This window comes from Suncus etruscus, chromosome 11 (assembly GCF_024139225.1).
Source record: "Suncus etruscus isolate mSunEtr1 chromosome 11, mSunEtr1.pri.cur, whole genome shotgun sequence".
NCBI classification, from domain to species: domain Eukaryota; kingdom Metazoa; phylum Chordata; class Mammalia; order Eulipotyphla; family Soricidae; genus Suncus; species Suncus etruscus.
This window is the reverse complement of record NC_064858.1, coordinates 79553982-79575593: the sequence shown is the minus strand read 5'-3', so window position 1 is coordinate 79575593 and position 21612 is coordinate 79553982. Positions and strand designations below refer to the sequence as shown.

At 46.7% G+C, this 21612-nt stretch overlaps 1 protein-coding gene and 1 pseudogene across 4 annotated transcripts in view; both read left to right on the top strand.

The window, feature by feature from the left end:
* CSAD (cysteine sulfinic acid decarboxylase) overlaps positions 1-9497 on the top strand; it is a 44005-nt gene extending 34508 nt beyond the window's left edge. For all 4 annotated transcript variants that reach the window (XM_049783430.1, XM_049783428.1, XM_049783429.1 and 1 more), the window contains 7 exons: positions 6811-6927; positions 7002-7066; positions 7346-7427; positions 7831-8030; positions 8176-8227; positions 8439-8528; positions 9103-9497. In XM_049783430.1, coding sequence (XP_049639387.1) covers positions 6811-6927; positions 7002-7066; positions 7346-7427; positions 7831-8030; positions 8176-8227; positions 8439-8528; positions 9103-9276 — 780 coding nt within the window. In that variant the 3' untranslated portion in view covers positions 9277-9497. The remainder of the gene's footprint in view (positions 1-6810; positions 6928-7001; positions 7067-7345; positions 7428-7830; positions 8031-8175; positions 8228-8438; positions 8529-9102) is intronic.
* A 3610-nt stretch (positions 9498-13107) lies between these two features.
* LOC126022124 (small ubiquitin-related modifier 1-like) lies at positions 13108-15553 on the top strand (annotated as a pseudogene).
* Positions 15554-21612: the final 6059 nt, after the last annotated feature.

Below are 21612 nucleotides of genomic sequence, written 5' to 3'. Positions count from 1 at the left end.
GTGATCCCTGATCACATTCATCAGGTGTAGCCAAAATAAATAGAATACAGTGTACAATTCAGTAACATTTTAAAACATATTTAGAGTTGTGCAACCATCGCCATAGTCAATATTAGAACAGATTTCATCACCCCAGGAGAAACCCAGTTTCCTTCAGCTACCAAGGGCATCTTCTCCCATATTTCCTAATCTGGGCAACCATTGATAGACATCGTTATCTGTGGATTTACCTGTTGAGATTTTCCACATAAATGAAATCACACTGAACCAGATCCAGATATGTGGCTAAAGTAGTAGAGAACAGACCTTGCCTATATGAGGCCCTGAATCCAGTCACCAGCACTTGATACCATGGCACTCCCTAGTCCCTGAAGTCCACCTGCTGTGCCACTAGCTCCATCCCCAGCACTGCTGAGCATCACTGCTGCCACTACTGCACAAGTAATAAATGAAATCATGCCACTTGTGGTCTTTTGTGATGAACTTTTCTTTTGTTCTGGGGCCACAGCTTGCAGTGTGCAGGGCTTGTGTCCAGGATTATTCCTGGTGATGCTCACTAGATCACATGGAAACAGGCAGACCGGTGAAGAAAAAGAGAACCCAGAAATTAATCCTTACATTTATATCCAATTGACTGGGGAGGGTTGAAGCTACTGTGGCTTTGTGCTAAGGGGTGGCACTTGATAGCAGAAATCCAGGTCCAGTACATGCAAGGCAAGCGCCTTCCCCACTGTGCTATCTCTTTGGATCAAGAGTTTTTGTTTTAAAAAGAAAAAAAAAGAGTTTTTGTTTTGTTTTGGAGTCATACCCAGCAAAGCTCAGGAGTTTCTTCAGACTCTGTACTCAGAAATCACTTAGTGGAATTTTAGGGGACCATATGGGATGCTCAAGATTGAATCTAGATCAGCTACATGCAAAGTAGGTGCCCTACCGGAGCGATAGCATGTTTGCATGCTGAGCAAGGAGCAACCCCTAAGCATCACTGGGTGTAGCCCAAAAACCAAAAAAATGAAGGAAGAGGAAAGAATGGAGGAACAAACGAACAAACAAAATAAAGAAATGAAGGTAGGGCCAGCGAGGTGGCACTAGAGGTAAGGTGTCTACCTTGCAAGTGCTAGCCAAGGAAAGATCGAGACCGAGGTTCGATCCCCCGGCGTCCCATATGGTCCCCCCAAGTCAGGGCCAATTTCTGAGCATCAAACGGGTGTGGCCCAAAAAACCAAAAACCAAAAACCAAAACAAAACAAAACAAAAAAAGAAATGAAGGAAGGAAGGATAATTTTTAAAAATACTATGATGGAGGCCAGAGTAATAACACAGTGGGTAGGGCATGCCTTTTATGCACCCTACCCAGGTTCAGTCCCAGTCATCTCATAAAGTCTCCCAAGCCTTCCAGGAAAGTTCTCTTGAACACAAAGCCAGAAGTAAGTACCCTGGGTGTGGCTTAACAAAACAGACAAAAAGCAAACAAACAAAAAGACCCCTTTGATTTCTTTATAGAAACCAATAAACTGATCCTAATATTTCTGCAAAAAAATTTTTTTTGGTTTTTGGGTCACACCCAGCAGTGCTCAGGGGTTACTCCTGGCTCTATGCTCAGAAATCGCTCCTGGCAGGCACGGGGGACCATATGGGACACCGGGATTTGAACCATGGACCTTCTGCATGAAAGGCAAACATCTTACCTCCATGCTATCTCTCCGGCCCTTATTTCTGTAAAAATTTAAGGGCTCTAGGACAACCAAAAATCTTAAAAAAAAAAAAAAAAAAAAACTTAGAAGACCCATTTCCAGGGCTATAGTGGTAGTACAGCAGATAGGACCAGAGAGATAGGACTGGGGTTAAGCTGCTTGCCTTGCTCTCTACCTGGAGTGACCTGGAGCACAGAGCCAAGAATAACCCCAACCTGCTTCCAATAAGTTGTATGTGAAAGTGAGGACTTATTTCTGGGTTTTCCTTCTAACTGTATGTTGCTTCTGTAATGCACACTGCCTTAGCTACACATTGCCTTGTAGTAAGTTTTCACATGCTATCTCCATATTTGCTTCTTTTTATTTGGGGAGTACTCCTAGTGGTGCTCAGAGATTAATCCTGGCTCAATGCTCAGGGGTCACTCCAGGCAGTCTCAGTCCATGTAGTGGTGTGGATTGAACCGTGGTCTCCTATATGTGAAGCACCCTAGCCCTTTAGCTCATCTTTCCAGCTCTATTAGTGTTTTCTTTTGTTTGGTTTTGGTTTTTAGGTCACACCCGGCAGCGCTGAAGGGTAACTCCTGGCTCTGCTCAGAAATCGATCCTGGCAGGCTCAGGGGACCATATGGAATACCGGGATTCGAACCACCAATCTTCTTCATGCAAGGCAAATGCCTTACCTCCATGCTATTTCTCTGGCCCCGCTCCATTAGGTTTTTTTTTTTTTTTGGTTTTTGGGCCACACCCTGTGACATTCAGGGGTTACTCCTGGCTATGCGCTCAGAAGTTGCTCCTGGCTTCTTCTTGGGGGACCATATGGGACGCCGGGGGATCGAACCGCGGTCCGTCCTAGGCTAGCGCAGGCAAGGCAGGCACCTTACCTCCAGCGCCACCGCCCGGCCCCTTTTTTTTTTTTTTTTTTTTTGGTTTTTGGGCTACACCTGGCAGCGCTCAAGGGTTACTCCTGGCTATCTACTCAGAAATAGCTCCTGGCAGGCACGGGGGAGTTTTGGATAGGCTGCTTGCAAGGCAAATGCCACTGTGCTATCTCTCCGGCTCCTCCATTAGGTTTTTTTTTTTTTTGGTTTTTGGGCCACACCCTGTGACGCTCAGGGGTTACTCCTGGCTGTGTGCTCAGAAGTTGCTCCTGGCTTCTTGGGGGACCATATGGGACGCCGGGGGATCGAACCGCGGTCCGTCCTAGGCTAGCGCAGGCAAGGCAGGCACCTTACCTCCAGCGCCACCGCCCGGCCCCGATTAGGTTTAATATTAGTATATTTGTTTGTTTTTGGGTCACACCTAGTGGTGTATGTATTCCCTACCTGCTGTACTATCACTTTGGCCCTAAATTTATTATTATTATTTATTTGGGGGGGGTTTGGGTCACACCCAGCAGCGCTCAGGGGTTACTCTTGGCTCTACACTCAGAAATTGATCCTGGCAGGCTCTGGGGACCATATGCGATGCCAGGATTTGAACCACCATTCTTCTTCATGCAAGGCCCTACCTCCATGCCATCTCTACAGTCCTGTGAATTTATTATTTTTAAATTTGATTTTTAACAAGTTTTTTTTTTTTTTACAAGAGTGTAAATACGGGCCCGGAGAGATAGCACAGCGGCGTTTGCCTTGCAAGCAGCCGATCCAGGACCAAAGGTGGTTGGTTCTAATCCCGGTGTCCCATATGGTCCCCTGTGCCTGCCAGGAGCTATTTCTGAGCAGACAGCCAGAAGTGACCCCTGAGCACCGCCGGGTGTGGCCCAAAAACAAAAACAAAAACAAAAAAACAAGAGTGTAAATACACATATATTTTAGGGATACAATGTTGTTATAACTCACCAATCATGCAAATGCTAAGATTGGTTTTTATGTTTGTTTTTTGACCACACCCAGTAGTTTTCAAGGCTTACTCCTATCTCTGTGCTCAGGGATTATTCTTTTTTTTTGTTTTGTTTTGTTTTGTTTTGTTTTTGAGCCATACCTGTTGAAGCTCAGGGGTTACTCCTGGCTATGTACTCAGAAGTCGCTCCTGGCTTGGGGGACCATATGGAACACCAGGGGTATCTAACCACAGTCTGTCCTAGGCTAGCGCTGGCAAGGCAGACACCTTACCTCTAGTGCCACTGCCCCGGGCCCAGGTATTATTCTTCTTATTTTTGTTTTTGTTTTTTTGTTTTTGGGCCATACCCGTTTGATGCTCAGGGGTTACTCCTGGCTATGTGCTCAGAAATAGCCCTTAGCTTGGGGGGACCATATGGGACTCCGGAGGATCTAACCGCTGTCTGTCCTACGCTAGCACTTGCAAGGCATACACCTTACCTCTAGCGCCACCTTCCTGGCCCAATCCAGGGATTATTCTTTTTTTTTTTTTTTTTTTTTTTGGTTTTTGGGCCATACCAGGTGGTGCTCAGGGGTTACTCCTGGCTGTCTGCTCAGAAATAGCTCCTGGCAGGCACGGGGGACCATATAGGACACAGGGATTTGAACCAACCACCTTTGGTCCTAGATCGGCTGCTTGCAAGGCAAACACCACTGTGCTATCTCTCTGGGCCCTAGGGATTATTCTTGATGGTGCTCAGGGGACCAAATGGGGTACTGGGAATTGAACCCTACTCACTTTGTCTCTCCAATCCCTGCATTCTTTATTTAAACATTTGATAAACATTGATGAGTGAAGTTATCTGAGTCTGGGCTTTTCTTTATAGGTAGATTTAAAAAAAAATCTGATTCATGGGGCCGGAGAGATAGCATGGAGGTAAGGCGTTTGCCTTTCATGCAGAAGGTCATTGGTTCGAATCCCGGCGTCCCATATGGTCCCCCGTGCCTGCCAGGAGCAATTTCTGAGCATGGAGCCAGGAATAAACCCTGAGCACTGCCGGGTGTGACCCAAAAACCACAAAAAAAAAAAATCTGATTCAATTACTGCATAAACATTGATACTAATTAATTTGGGAAATAGGGCACACCAACAGTGATCAGAACTATTTTTTTTTGTTTTTTTTTTTGTTGTTGTTTTTTCGGGCTACACCCGTTTGATGCTCAGGGGTTACTCCTGGCTTAGTACTCAGAAATTGCTCCTGGCTTGGGGGGGACCATATGGGACACCGGGGGATCAAACCTCGGTCCATCCTTGGCTGGCGCTTGCAAGTCAGACACCTTACCTCTAGCGCCACCTCGCCGGCCCCCTTTTTTTTGTGTGTGTGTGTGTGGTTTCTGGGTCACACCCGGCAGTGTTCAGGGGTTTTTCCTGGCTCCGTGCTCAGAAATTGCTCCTGGCAGGCACGGGGGGACCATATGGGACACCGGGATTCCAACCGATGACCTTCTACATGAAAGGTAAACGCCTTACCTCCATGCTATCTCTCCAGCCCCGATCAGAACTATTTCTGATTTGGTGCTCAGAGGTCAAGGACAATGTAATAGTGAGGGCCAAACCACTGAGCCTACCACATGCAAAATATGTGCTCCAGTCCTATGAACCTTGAGCCAGAAGTCCTTGAGCACTACCATAAACCACACAAATAAATTTATTTTTCAATAACTTTGATGCTTTTATTTATTTATTTATTTTTGGGTCACATCCGGTGGTGCTCAGGGGTTACTCCTGGTTCTGCACTCAGAAATCGCTCCTGGCAGGCTCAGGGGACCATCTGGGATGCCAGGAATAGAACCATCATCTGTCCTGGGTCAGCCTTGTGCCAGGAAAATGCCAACCACTGTGCTCTCTTCGGCCCCACAAATAAAATTATATTATTATATATTATAATTATATAATTATAATATTAATTTGATCTTCCACTATAATACTAGAGTTTTTTTGTTTGTTTATTTTTTGGACTATACCAGTGGTTCTCAAGGTGCTTCCTCCTTGCCCAGGAATAATTTCTGGCAGGGCTTGGGACCATGTGGGTACCAGGGATCAAACTTAGATTGTATGCATGCAAGGCAAATGCTCTACCTGCTGTACTATATTACTCCAGTAATTTTTTTCTGGGCCATACTCGGTGGTGCTCAGGGCCTATTCCCAGCTTTGCACGCAGGAATTGCTCCCAGTGGGCTCTGGAGATCTTTTAGGATCCCAGGGATTGAATCTGTTGGCCACATGCAAGGTTAATGCCTGACGTGCAGTACTGCAGATTCTGGCCCAATCAGTCCAATTTTTTTGTTTGTTTTGAGCCACAGCAGTATGTACTCAGGGCTTACTCCTGGTTTTGTACTCATCGATAACTTCTATTTGGGTTCAGGGGTCCATTTGGGATATCAGGAACCAAACCCAGGTCAGCTGTATGCAAAGCAAGCACCTGCCTGCTGTACTATCACTCTGGCCTCCCAGTTATTTGAAGGAGGTTCTATTTTTGAACATCAGAGAGACCTGAGAATTTTTTGCTTATTTGGTTTTGGTTTTTGGGTCACACCCGCGGCACTCAGAAGTTACTCCTGGCTCTGCACTCAGAAGTCGCACCTGGCAGGCTTGGAGGACCATATGGGATGCTGGAATTAGAACCAGGGTTCATCCTGTATTGGCCGAGTGCAAGGCAAATGCCTTAAAGTTATGCTAGCTCCGGCCCCTATCTCCCTGATTTTACTTGTTTTGACATTGATTTTGTGCCACACTCAGTGATTTTCAGGGTCTGTTTTGTTTGGTGATGCTGGAGGGACCATGCATTGCTGGGGCTGAAACCTGGGACTCCTTCATGGAGGGCAGTCCCACCACCCACCACCCACCTAGGTTTCAAGTTTCAGCTTGATAGTGAGGTTTCATTTGTTTGTTTTAGTATTTTTGGCCACACCCAGCTGTGCTCAGGGCTTACTTCTGGCTCTGCACTCAGGAATCACTCTTGGAGGTGCTCTAGGGATTATATGGGGTGCTTGAACCTGGGTTGGCTGTATGAAATGTAAGGCAAATGCCCCACCTGCTATACTATTGTTCCAGCCACCAACAGTGAGTTTCTTAATCGCTTTTAATCTGTATCATCCTCTGTCCTTCAAAGGGGACAGTAATTTGTTGGCCAGTTAGAAGGGCCCAAGTGAGACTCAGAAGAGTTTGATGCTGGGCCCAGCACCAGGCTTCATGGAGCTTCTGAGTGGGCCTCATACCTTCTTCCTCTACTTGTGTGCAGGGTGCTGTCCCCTTTCTGGTCAGTGCCACCTCCGGCACCACTGTGCTCGGGGCCTTCGACCCCCTGGAGGAGATCGCTGATGTGTGCCACCGGCATGGACTGTGGCTGCACGTGGACGTGAGTGGGCCCAGGCCTGAGAGCGGGCTGGGTTGAGCTGAGGCTGAGGCTGACCTTGACCTTCCACTCCCCAGGCCGCTTGGGGTGGGAGCGTCCTGCTGTCCAAGACACACAGACATCTCCTGGCTGGGATCCAGAGGTGCACATGTCGCATCCCCATGCCCTAACTGTCCACTACCCCCACCAGTCTTGCCTTTTCAAACCTTCATTTAGAGAACAGTTGTGACTCAGGGGCTTTGGTAAAGATGGGGAAGGAGAGGTGGGAGAGGAACTGGAGATGGAGATGGTGACTGGGGTGGGAGCCCAGGGGTCAGAGTGGGGATTCTTCCTGAGTGTTGGCAATGGGTGAGGCCTTGAAGAGGTGGAAATGTGGGTGTTCTGGTTGGCAGCCCACCCAGTTCCCCCTGACTCATTGTAGGGCTGACTCTGTGGCCTGGAATCCGCACAAGCTCCTCACTGCAGGCCTGCAGTGCTCCGCCCTTCTTCTCCGGGACACCTCGGTGGGTCTGCCCCCCAGCCTTGCCTGGGCTTCACTTGGCTTCTTTTGCCCACCTCAGAGGGGCTGCCTGGTAACTCTAGTGTGTTCTGATGAGCCTCTCTACTGCTAAATGTCTGTTACCTCATTGGGCTTTGTCACTCATCTCCATGACCCATATTTCCGTATAGTGGCCCATATTCTATTTTCCAGTAGGAGTTGAATTCCAGTTGAATTTGGGAAGAACTTGGGGTATTGGGAGATCTTTAGAGTTGAGTGGGTGGGTGGGATCCAGATTTCCTGCAGCCACCCCCTTAGTGCTGCCTGGTTTTAGGAAAAAAAGATCTGATGTGGGCCAAGAGGTTCCTTCCAGGTAGCCCCAGCAGGAGCTGCAGGGAGAGGCTGACAGCCTCCCTGCACCTCTGCAGAACCTTCTCAAGCACTGCCACGGCTCCCAGGCCAGCTACCTGTTCCAGCAGGACAAGTTCTATGACGTGGCTCTGGACACAGGTGACAAGGTGGTGCAATGTGGCCGCCGGGTGGACTGTCTGAAGCTGTGGCTCATGTGGAAAGCTCTGGGTAGCAAAGGGCTGGAGCTGCGTGTGGACCAGGCCTTTGCCCTTAGCCGGTAGGAGTGGTGGGTGGTCCCAGTTCCTCTGCTGACATTTACCCTCTGTGCCCCCTCCTAGTCTCTCATTCTCCGGCACATACTTTACATCTCTTGTTTTTGTAGCCCAGCCTTTCCTTCATCTGGGATTTTTCTCTGTTTACAGGTACCTGGTGGAGGAGATGAAGAAGCGGGAAGGATTTGAGCTTGTCATGGAGGTATGACTCTGTGTGTGTGTGTGTCTGTCTGTCTGTCTGTCTGTCTGTCTGTCTGTGTGTCTCTGTGTGTGTCTCTATGTGTGACCTAAATGGGAAAAAGGGCCGTGAGGAACTGGACCCCCTAGGCTTGTGTGTTTGACCTAAATGGTAAAAAGGGCCATGAGGAACTGACCCCCTAGACTCACACCTTTCCCTGCCTCATCCCTTTCAGCCTGAGTTTGTCAATGTGTGTTTCTGGTTTGTGCCCCCCAGTCTTCGGGGCAAGAAGGGGAGTCCTGATTACCATGAAAAGCTGGCTAAGGTAAGCGGGTTCCTCTGGATGCATTTGTAGTTCTGAGTGGATCTGCCCTCTGCAGGCTATCAGGGGCATGACATATCCTGAGTGGGGAATAAGGATTCTAGGACTAACACACCAATTTGTCTTCTTTATTGTGCATTAGGGGATGGGAAATAAAGTATATTTCTACAAAGATAACAGAGAGGTATTAGAGGTGAAGTCACCAGTAGGTCATACACAGACTCCACTGTGGGGTCTCTTGTGGGGAATTCAGTGATATGAAATAGAAAGTTTCAGGGACAGAATGGAGTGCTGGTGGGGCTGGCCCGGTGGCGCTAGAGATAAGGTGTTTGCCTTGCCAGTGCTAGCCTAGGACGGACCTCGGTTCAATCCCCCGGCGTCCCATATGGTCCTCCAAGTCAGGAGTGACTGCTGAGCACATGGCCAGGAATAACCCGAGTGTCACCGGGTGTGGCCAAAAAACAAAAAACAAAACAAAACAAAAAAAGAATGGAGTGCTGGGAATAGGGGTTTGGGGTGGTGGGGCAGGAGCAGCAAGGTTACTATGGAAACTCTCTCTCCCTCCCCGTCTGCCCAGGTGGCCCCTGTCCTCAAGGAGCGCATGGTGAAAGAGGGCTCCATGATGGTTGGCTACCAGCCGCATGGCACCCGGGCCAACTTTTTCCGCATGATTGTGGCCAACCCTGCGCTGACCCCAGCAGATATGGACTTCCTTCTCAATGAGCTGGAGCGGCTGGGTCAAGACCTCTGAGCCTTGCGGTGGTCCTATTCCCTACTCCTTTGCCTTTCTGTAGTCCCTTCCTGTGCTGGAAGGAACAGTCTTTCCAGGAAACTGAGGACCCTAACTAACACACGTTATCTGTTTGGCTCTCTGGGGATAGGAAAATGCTTTGATATACTACAGTATATCTCTTGTTGGGCTGTTATTCTGCAGTTACAATGGTGTTTATAAGGAGAGGTTTTGGGGATTTTTTGTAGAGGGAAAAAATGTAGTTAGGTTGAACAAGGTGGATATATATAAGATCCTATAAATAGTAATATCTGAACTGTATTCAGAATACATAGAAAAAGACTACTGACTTGAAAATTTGCTAAAATAGTAATAGGTTTTGAAGATTAATTTCTCGAGCACATTTATGTTCCACTCTTAAATAATGAATGTACTTTGATTTTGTGATTGGAAAACAATAAACTTGAATGTAAGTGTATATTTTGGTATGCTATATTTGCTCACTTTTTTGTTTGTTTTGGTGCCATACCCGGTGATGTTCACAGGTTACTCTTTTTTTGTTTTCTTTGTTTTGCTTTTGGGCCACACCTGGCAGTGCTCAGGGGTTACTCCTGCTCAGAAATCGCCCCTGGCAGGCTCGGGGGACCATATGGGATGCCGGTTCTACCTCCTGCAAGGCAAACACCTTACCACTGAGGTTACTCTTGGCTCTGCATCTCAGAAATTACTCCTGGCGGTGTCAGGGTTTATATGTGTGTGCTAGGTATCAAACCCAGGTTGATTGCATGCAAGACAAACCCCCTAATTGCTGTACACAGGCTCCAGCCCTCATTTACTGATTTTTTTTTTTTTTTTTTTGGTTTTTGGGCCACACCCGTTTGACGCTCAGGGATTACTCCTGGCTATGCACTCAGAAATCGCCCCTGGCTTGGCGGGACCATATGGGACGCCGGAGGATCGAACCAAGGTTTGTCCTACGCTAGTGCGCTAGTGCGCTTGCAAGGCAGACACCTTACCTCTATCGCCACCTTCCCGGCCCCCATTTACTGATTTTTTTCTTTTACTATTTTAGCCACACCCAGCGGTGTTTATCTTGTTTAACCCCATTTGATGCTCAGGGGTTACTCCTGACTAAGCGCTCAGAAATTGCCCCTAGCTTGAGGGGACCATATGGGACAGCGGGGGATCGAACCGAGGTCCTTCCTTGGCTAGCGCTTGCAAGGCAGACACCTTACCTCTAGCGCCACCTCACTGCCCCCCGCCCCCAGCGGTGTTTAGAGCTTACTCCTGGCTCTGATCAGGTATAACTCCTGATGAAACTCTGGAGACCATATGCAGGGCCTGGGATCAAATCTAGGTTGGCTTTGTGTAAGACAGGTGCCTTAACCCTTGTACTCTTCTTTCAACCTTTCATTCATTGAAAATTTTTTTTTTTTTTTTTGGTTTTTGGGCCATACCCAGTAATGCTCAGGGGTTACTCCTGGCTATGCGCTCAGAAGTCGCTCCTGGCTTGGGGGACCATATGGGATGCCGGGGGATAGAACCGTGGTCTGTCCTAGGCTAGTGCTAGCAAGGCAGACACCTTACCTCTAGTGCTACCGCGCCAGCCCCCATTGAATTTCTAAAATTCCCTTTCACATTTGCCACTTCCATTTTCCATTTTCTTCATTATAGTTAATTCTAGTCTGTGTATGTTAGAGAGAGAGAGAGAGAGAGAGAGAGAGAGAGGAGAGGAGAGAGAGAGAGAGAGAGAGAGAGAGAGAGAGAGAGAGAGAGAGAGAGAGAGAAGAGCCTGCCAGCACCATAACATAGTATGCATACAGCCCCTGTTATTGAAACAAAAAAAAAAAAAACAAGGGGAGGGGCCAAAGTGGTGGTGCAAGCAATAAGATGTCTGCTTTGCCCAAGCTAGCCTAGAACAGACCGCTGTTCAATTCCCCTGGTGCCAGGAGCGATTTCTTTTTTGTGTTTTTTTGTTTTGTTTTGTTTTTGGCCACACCTGGTGGTACCCAGGGGTTACTCCTGGCTATGTGCTCAGAAATCGCTCCTGGCCTGGGGGACCACATGGGATGATGGGGGATCGAACTGAGGTCCATACTAGGCTAGCACCATCAAGACAGATGCCTTATACCTTGTGCCACTGCTCCGGCCCCAACCAGGAGCGATTTTTGAGCGCAGAGCTAGGAGTAACCCCTGAGCGTTACCAGGTGTGCCCCCCCCCCAAAAAAAAATAAGGGGGAAGAGCTGAGGAAATGCTCATAACGCTGGAGAGGACAAACTTCATGAAAAAAGCACGGGTGCAGTCTCCAGCATGCATGGCCTCCTGAATGCCACTGGGAACGACCTCCAAGCATTGAGACAGGAGTAGCCCTGAACAATGCAAAATACACCCTCCACCAGATAGAAAAGAGAAAAAAAGGGGAGGAAATCTTCACACACACATAGAAGAGGATTTTTCCTTCTATAATTAACTTGAACTATAGAAATCAAGTTTAAAAACAAGGGCCTGAGTATTAGTTTATTGGAGAGGGTAAATACTGTACATGTACGTTCTATTCACTGAGTAAGCCCTGACAACTACAGTGTGTGTTGTGGCCCCAGAACAAACAAACAACAACAACACGAAAACCACATGGCCGGAGGTTTAGCACAGCAATGATGGCATTTGCCTTGTATGCAGCCAACCCAGGTTCAATCCTGGGATGGTACCTCAAGCCTACCAGGAGTAATTTTTTTTATTGGTTTTTGGGCCACACCTGGCAGCGTTCAGGGGTTACTCCTAGCTCTACACTCAGAAATCATTCCTGGCAGGCATGAGGGACCATATGGGATGCTGGAATTTGAACCACCATTCATCCAGGGTCAGCTGCATGCAAGGCAAATGCCCTACCATTGTGCTGTCTCTCTGGCCCCCAGGAGTAATTTCTGAGTGCATAGTTAGGAGCAATTCCTGAGTGTTACTGAGTGGCCCCAAAACAAACAATAACAACAACAACAAAATACACAAACCTTAAACAAACAGTAGCCCGATCACTTTTTTGGGGTGGGGTGGGGCTACACCTGTCTATGCTTAAGACTTATGGGGGCTGGAGAGAGAGCACAGCCGTAGGGCATTTGCTTTACATGTGGCCTACCCGAGACGGACCTGGTTCAATTCCTGGCATCCCATGTTGTCCCCAGAGCCTGCCAGGACCGATTTCTGAGCGCAGAGCCAGGAGTAACCCTTGAGCATCGCTGGGTGTGGCCCAAAAATCAAGCAATAAATAAATAAACTGCTTAAAAAAAAAGACTTACTCTGGCTCTACTCAGGAATCATTCCTGACAGTGCATAGGGGACCGCATGTGGTAATGAGGATCAAACCAGGATCAGTCATATTCAATACAGCACCTTAATCTCTGTGTCATCTCTTCAGGCCTCTCTCTTTGGCTTTCTGTCAGATATAAAAATATTTTTTAACATTTACTGTTTCTCACAGTGGTACTTTTCCACCAATGTTTGGGAAGGCATGTAGCTGTGTTACTAAGGACAAATGGCAGGGCATTTCTGTCTACTGGAACGTTTCGTTATTTCCAGTTCTTAAAACTACCACTTATGAAAACAATAATGCGGTCATGTAAAAGTCATCCAAAATTATTTGAAGAGGCAAATACAGAGTGTACAAACCATCAAAGCATGGCAAAAGAACACCCAGAACCAAGTTTCTTGACCATTTGGGGGAATAAAATACCTTTCTATTCATAAATGACTATATTTCCCCTATAAAGTTCATCTTTTTTTAACCTCATAAACTGTGCTCAAGAGCCCAGGGGCCACTTCAGGAATTCTCCTCCATTGGAGCCAGTGATTGAAACATGGAGCCTGTAGATGCCGTGCTGCTTGGATTCTGGTGCCAGGGACCATCAGGACTACAGCTGGTGTGCTTGTGAAGTCATGTGGTGCCAGGGATTGAACTAGGGTCAGGCACATGCCTTGCATGTACCCTAACCTCTGTACCATTTCCGAAGGCCTTTAAATCTGTGGGCAAGTGCTCCACATTAAACTTCATCCCTGTTTCACATCCATCCACATGGTGAAGCTCCTGCTTTGGTAACCAGCTTCCCAGCTTTCATTCCCATCTCTGCTCCAGTACCACTACATTCACAACCCTTCCTGTTTATTCATCAACCCACTTCCTCTCTCTTGCCTTTGGATTTTTTTTGTTTTTTGTTTTTTTTGGGCCACACCCTGTGACGCTCAGGGGTTACTCCTGGCTATGCGCTCAGAAGTTGCTCCTGGCTTCTTGGGGGACCATATGGGACGCCGGGGGATCGAACCTTGGTCCGTCCTAGGCTAGCGCAGGCAAGGCAGGCACCTTACCTCCAGCGCCACCGCCCGGCCCCTGGATTTTTTTTTTTTTTTATTCAATAGCATCTCTTCACTGAATACTTCATTTAAAATTACAGTTTTATGGGGCTAGAGCAATATTATAGAGGGTAAGGCACTTGCCTTGCACGTGGCTGGTCCAAGATCCCTGGCATCCTATATGGTCCAACCCACCCACCCACCCCTGTACTTGCCAGAAATAATTTCTGAGCACAGAGACAGGAGTAATCTCTGAGAATTGTTGGGTGTGGTCCCAAAACAAATATAAATAAAATTGAAAAATAAAATTTACAGGGGTCAGAGAGATAGCACAGTGGTAGGATGTTTGCCTTGCACAAAGCCAACCCAGGACAGGTGTGGCCCAAAAAACAAAAATAAAATAAAATAAAAATTGAGGGGGTGGTGTTGGATCACATCCAACAGTACTCAGAGATTACTCTTGGTTTTGTGTTCAGGGTTCACTCCTGGTGGTAATCAGGGGATTGTATGAAGTGCCAGGGATCAAACTGGAGTTGGTTCACCTAAGGCAAAAACCTTAACCCTTGTACTATAAGTACATTTACAAATAAATAGTTTTTCAAAATATGCATACATTACCTGTGACCTCCTCTGCCCCTGGCTTATTTGAAAAATAAATAAAAATAGTCATTCTCAGTTTTCCCTTCTGGTGAAGTTTGTGTTCTCTCATGATGAACTCCTCTCTTCTCACTCCCTTCCCCATATTTCTCTAAGTAAATTTCTTTAAATAAAACTACTTTACTTTAGGACAGAGAGATAAATACATCGGATAGGGTGTTTGCTTTGCACACAGCTGACTCAGGTTTGATCCCCGACATCCCAGATGGTCCCTCTAGCACTGACAGGAATGACCCCTGAGCACAGCACCAGGAGTAACCCCTGAGCATCACTGGGTGTGTTCTAAAAACAAAACAAATCAAAAATGATTTTACTTCTCAAGAAAAGAAAGGGAAGGAAGGAAGGAAGGAAAGAAGGAAGGGAGGGAGGGAACGAGGGAGGGAGGAGGGAGGGAGGGAGGGATAGTGCATTTGCCTTGTATGTAATCGGTTCGATCTCTAGCATCCCATATAGCCCCTGAGCATTCGCCAGGAATAATTCCTCCTACAGTCAGGAGTAAGCCCTGAGTATACCGGTGTGTTCCCCAACCCCAAAATAAAAAGACAAACTAAAAAGAAAGAAAAATAGGTAAACCTCAGAGCAAGTTCCCACTGCAGCTGCCACTGTTCAGAGACCCCAGGTGGAGCCACCTTGTCGGTTCAAGAGACAAAACCTGCATCTGAGAACTTGGGGATAAAAAGGAAGGAGAATTCATAAAACTCAGAAGTTATTGGACTGAGGGGGCTGGAGTGATGGCAAAATGGTAGGGCGTTTGCCTTGCACATGGCCAACCCGGGTTCAATCCCCAGCCTTCCATACGGTCCCATGAACCTACCAGGAATAATTTCTGAGCACAAAGCCAGGAGTAACCCCTGAGCACCACCAGGTGTGCCCCCCAAAAAAAATAAAAGTTATTGGACAGGATAACAGTGAGATTCATCTGAAAGTAAAAATGATCTCACTGGAGAGATAGCATGGAGGTGGGGCGTTTGCCTTTCATGCAGGAGGTCATCAGTTCGAATCCCGGTGTCCCATATGGTCCCCCGTGCCTGCCAGGAGCAATTTCTGAGCGTGGAGCCAGGAATAACCCCTGAGCACTGCCGGGTGTGACCCAAAAACCACAAAAAAAAAAAAAAATGATCTCACATCTCAAGAAACACAAAGAATCTTCCTGTCAATACAGGGAGTTCAGTGAATTCACTCTGGATTCTCTTTGAAGGTCAGGAAGTTGTTGATAATCACACTCCAAAAGAACTGGGGTTGGAGGAAGATGTGATTGAAGGTTGTTACCAGGTACAAACAGGTCATTCGAGGGTTTAGGTATTGTTTACATTTTTTCTTTTCCATTAATCTTTTGTAATTTAATTAATTATTTTTTTTGCTTGTTTGTTTTGGGGTCACACCTGGCGGTATTCAGGGGTTACTCCTGGCTCTGCACTCAGAAATAGTTTCTGGCAGGCACCAGCAACTATATGGGATGCCAGGATTCAAACCACTGTCTATCCTGGGTTGGCTGCATGCAAGGCAAACGTAGCACTGTGCTGTCTCTCTGGCCCCTTATTTAAAATTTTTGAGTGGGGCTGGAATGATAGCACAGTGACAGCACACAGTGATAGCACACTCTGACCCCAATTCTCTTTTTAAATTTAAAAATTGTTTGGTAATGGGTAATTAAAAAAGAATAAAAAGTAGACTCCCCATCTCCTTTTTTTTTTGTTTGTTTTTTGGGTCACACTCAGCGGCACTCAGGTGTTACTCCTGGCTCTGCACTCAGAAATCATTCCTGACAGGCTCAGTGTACCATATGGGATTGAATCTGGTCCATCCTGGGTCGGCAGGGTGCAAGGCAAAAGCCCTACCACTATGCTATTGCTCTGGCCCCTCCTTTTTTTTTGGTTGTGGGCCACATCCTGTGATGCTGAGGGGTTATTCCTGGCTATGCACTCGGAAATTGCTTCTGTTGTTGTTTGTTTGTTTTTTTGGGTTTTTTTTGCCACACCCAGTGGTGCTCAGGGGTTACTCCTGGCTATCTGCTCAGAAATCGCTCCTGGCAGGCACGGGGGACCATATGGGACGCCGGGATTCGAATCAACCACCTTATGTCTTGGATCGGCTGCTTGCAAGGCAAACGCCTCTGTGCTATCTCTCCGGCCCCCAGAAATCGCTCTGGATTGGGGGACCATCTGGAATGCCAGGGGATCAAACCATGGTCCGTTCTAGGTTAGTACATGCTAGGCAAACGCCCTACTGCTTGCGCAACTGGTCCGGCCCCATCCTTATTATTTTTTTTTTTTTTTTTTTTGGTTTTGGGCCTCACCCAGCGGTGCTCAGGGGTTACTCCTGACTGTCTGCTCAGAAATCGCTCCTGGCAGGCACGGGGGACCATATGGGACACCGGGATTCGAACCAACCATCTTTGGTCCTAGATTGGCTGCTTGCAAGGCAAACGCCACTGTGCTATCTCTCCGGGCCCTTTATTATTTTTTTTTTTTAACTAAGTTGTTTTTTGTTTTGTTTTGTTTGGGCCATCCTTGTTGTTTGTTTGTTTGTTTGTTTTTGGGCCACACCCAGCAACACTCAGGGATTACTCCTAGCTCTCTGCTCAGAAATCACTCCTGGCAGGCACGGGGGGGGGGGGGGGGGGGGGGGACCATCTGGGATGCCGGGGTTCGAACCATCATTGGTCCTGGGTAGCGCTTGTAAGGCAAAGGCGCTACCGCTGTGCTATCTCTCCAGCCCCAATCCTTGTTATTTTTTAAATTAAATTGTTTTTTGTTTTGTTTTGTTTTGGGCTATGCTCAGTGATTACTCATTGCTCTGCACTCAGTGATCACTCCTGGCACTGCTTGTGGGAAAATATGAGAAAGCAGAAGAAAAGCTTCCGGCCCAGAAGAGAAAGCATTTTAAGATGAACAAAAATTTTGTCAGAAGATCCCAGAAAAGTTCTTTTGTTAGTAGTTAAAGTTATTCATGCAAGAAGTTTATATAGTAGGGCTACAGAGACAGTATAGTGGGTAGGCCACTTCACTTGCCTTGCCCCATATACCTGAGCCCAGACAGGAGCAATTTTTGAATGCAGAGGTTCCAGAAATTATCCATGCATAATGCTCAATTCATTTCTATTTAAAAAAAAAAAGGCAGCTAAATGGCAAAGTGCAATGACCCCCTTCACCCCCATTTGTTGTTGTTGCATTGTTGCGAGACCACAATGCATTGCTGTTACCAGGATCACACTCAGCAGTTAGGAGTTGTGCCTACAAGGAGGGCTCGACCACTGAGCTCATCCCAGAAAAGAATGTTTGTGGGAGGACTTGTTATTTCTCTACACATTTTAAGTTAGATACCTCATACTCTAAGAATGAGGAAACTGGAATTTTCCTGCACTTATGGTCAAACTAGGAATGATGATTTCAGTTCTCAGCTTTCTGGGTAACAGCATTTCTTAGTGAAGTTAAATATATTTTAAGAACTAACTCCTTCACCGTAGGGTGCAGTCTGATAATCCCCAGAACCAACCCTCTCAACTCATCCTCAGGCCCTCTCGTTGCACTTTTGCCAAGAATCTCTAGAACAGGGGTCTCAAACTCATGACCTGCGGGCCATTTGTGGCCCTCTGTACAACATTTTGTGGCCCTGCCCTAGAGGAATCTTTTTTTGTTTTGTTTTGTTTTAGTTGTTTGGGTCACACCCCCCGATGTTCAGTTCAAGGCTTACTACTGGGCCCGGAGAGATAGCACAGCGGCGTTTGCCTTGCAAGCAGCTGATCCAGGACCAAAGGTGGTTGGTTCGAATCCCGGTGTCCCATATGGTCCCCTGTGCCTGCCAGGAGCGATTTCTGAGCATAGAGCCAGGAGTAACCCCTGAGCACCGCCGGGTGTGACCCAAAAACCAAAAAAAAAAAAAAAAAAAAAAAAAGGCTTACTACTGACTTTGCACTCAAGGATCACCCTGACTTTGCCTCCTGCGGCCCCCAGGTAAATTGAGTTTGAGACCCCTGCTCTAGAAGGAGCCCCTGGGCTTTCTGATCACACTTGAGGGGGATTACTTTCCTCCCAAAGGGAAAAGAACCAGCTCAGGCACATAAATGACTCAGTGGTAATGTGCATCCCTTGCATGCATAAAACTCAGAAGCAAGTTTCATTGGGTGAGTGAGGGCTTGAACCACCACCAATTAATGCTCATATACACACACTCCACACCACATCACAACACACACACACACACACACACACACACACACACACACACAAAACCTTGGAAGGCTGAAAGATAAGTACAGCAGCTAATGTACTTGCCTTGCATGTAGCCAACGCCAGTTTGATGCCTGGCACCACACATTGTACTTGGAGCCTCAGCAGAAGAGATCCCTGGAGTAGGCCCTGAGTACCATTGGATGTGTCCCAAACAAACAAATGAAAAATAGCTCCTGGCAAATCAAAACCAAAAAAAAAAACCCACACAATTTCAGTATCAAGGGGCCGGAAGATAGCACAGTGGTAGGGCGTTTGCCTTGCAAGTGATCGACTCAGGAACAAAGGTGGTTCGAATCTTGGCATCCTATATGGTCCCTCGTACCCGCCAGGAGTGGGTCACACCTGGTGATGTTCAGGGCTTTACTCCTGGCTATGCACTCAGAAATCGCCCCTGGCTTGAGGGACCATATGGGATGCTGGGGGATAGAACCACAGTCCGTACTAGGTCAGCACGTACAAGGCAAATGCCCTATTACTTGTGCCATAGCTCCAGCCCCTAAAATTTTTGGGGGGCCACACCCAGTGATGCTGTGGTTACTCCTGGCTATGTGCTCAGAAATTGCTCCTGGCTTGGGGGACCATATAGGACACCGGGGGATTGAATTATGGTCCTTCCTAGGTCAGCCACGTGCATGGCAAATGCCCTACCCGCTGTGCCACTGCTCCAGCCCCTGATACTGAAATTTTTGTCTTTTGTTTTGTTTGGGTTTTTTTGGGCAACATCCGACAGCGCTCAGGGATTTAATTAATAGTACTATCATTGAATTATGTTTTTATGTATGCAGAATGTCCATTTTGTACTCTGCCCTTTCACACACCCCTACAAAAGATCATTTTTCTCTTTAACTCTCTTTTTTTTTCCTTTTTTTTCTTTTTGGTTTTTGGGCCACACCTGGCGGTGCTCAGGGGTTACTCCTGGCTGTCTGCTCAGAAATAGCTCCTGGCAGGCACGGGGGACCATATGGGACACCGGGATTCGAACCAACCACCTTTGGTCCTGGATCAGCTGCTTGCAAGGCAAACGCCGCTGTGCTATCTCTCCGGGCCCCTCTTTAACTCTCTTAACCCCTATCATCATTACTCTTCATTTACCCTTTTTAACTTAAGTACGGTAGAGTCCTAAGTCACAGACCAAGTGGTTTCCTGGAGTTAACACCCACCCAACTATTCCAAAAGGCATAGAAAGGACACATATGTCTTTTTTTTTGGGGGGGGGGGTGCCACACCCGGCGGTGCTCAGGGGTTACTCCTGGCTGTCTGCTCAGAAATAGCTCCTGGCAGGCACGGGGGGTGGGGGGGGTGGGGGGTGGGGACGGGACCATATGGGACACCAGGATTCGAACCAACCACCTTTGGTCCTGGATCAGCTGCTTGCAAGGCAAACGCCGCTGTGCTATCTCTCCAGGCCCGGACACATATGTCTTTTCAACGTTTTATGTGTGTTTTTTTTGACGGCTATAACTTTTGCTGAATATTCTCTTATACAGTGACAATCCCCCCCCCTTTTTTTTTATCTTCTCTTTGTGAACTGTTCAATATGGAATTTGGTGTGAAAGAATCTCTAAGTTTAATGCTTATGTTTGAACCCAGTCATGGGTATTGTTGGACGTGTTCTTACGCCCCCATATACTCTGATAATGCCACGTGGCTTTATTTCTTGTTTGCATAGGCACACTAAAACGGGAAAATACTATACATACAAATAAGTTCTTATCTAATAGAGATGGGAACACACAAATCTTGTAGTGCAATGGGACCTTACACCCTGAACATTGACATAAAGACCTGGCACAGTCCTCAGAAGAATGGGCATTCTCCATTCACCCCTGATCTAGAGAAGACATCTACGAAACGTCCAAGGTTGTCTATAACATCACCTGGAGGCAATCCTCTACCAGGGAAGACCCAACCACTGCTCTGACATCGACCTACTCAAAAGAGACTTCCCTTAACACTGAGAAGACTTAACAACAACAATGACCTGCTTACTGGACAGGGCTTTCTGTATTGCCCCTTAATTGTGAGGTGAAACTAGAGGATACTCCACACCAGCCTGACTTCAATGTAGGATGTGCAGATTCCAGGATCTTTAATACAGAAACCTGATGCCAACAATAGGACTGCGTGAAAAATAAAACTGTATTGGCACTACAGACAATGACTTGGATTGAATAAACTAGTTTGCCTGGAGCCTAGAGTTGGTCTTATGCCAGGAAACTTCAGGGGTAGGGGTCTCCTTGTATTTAGGCCAAGACTTTTCCTTTCCATGTCCCCCATATTTTGGTGGGCCTATGCAAACAATATTTGCCACTCTTTACACTGTTTTTACTGTGCCCTTTTGACTAACCCTTAAAAAAAAACTCTTAAATTTTTGAGTTAACTTAAACTAATATGTATGTGCATGAAAATATAAAAAAATACTATGCCTTCAATGTTTAAGGAGTCACATAAATCTCGTGGCTTTAGGTTGCTTTGTGTACTGCTGAGAAATTTTATAATGTACTACAATCTGGGGACTTGTGGACAAAGTAATTGTACATGGGTTCTGCATTATTTTTCTTAATGTTCTTTGACTGTAAGTTCAATATTTAGGCGTCAGCAAGGGGATTTCTTCTGAGAACTCTGTTTATGGGCAATTGTCCTTTCACTGTAACTTTACCTTGTCCTCTTTGCATCATTGTTCTCATAATTAAAAATAAAAAATTAAAAAAAGCCGGAGAGATAGCATAGCTGGACAGACTGGGTTCAATATGCAGCATCCTAGATGGTCCCCCAAGCCTGCCAAGAGCGAATTCTGAGTTCAGAGCCAGGAGTAACCCCTGGATGTTGCTGGATGTGGCCCCAAACCCCAAAATAAATAAAAGCACAGGAGAATACTGTATTTTTCAAGACTATATATGGATTTGTCAAATTTTAGAGTGCAGTGAAATGATGGAGGTATTAGAGTAAAAACTTTATATTGAAAATGGTGGGCCAGGGACTGGAGAGATAGCATAGTGTGTAAGGTAATGTCTTGTCTTACAGACAGCCTGCCCCAGCTATACAATGGTTCCCCAAGTCCTTCCAGAAGTAATTTTTGAGTGTCTAGTAAGGAGTAAGTCCTGAGCACAGCCAGTCACAGTCTGA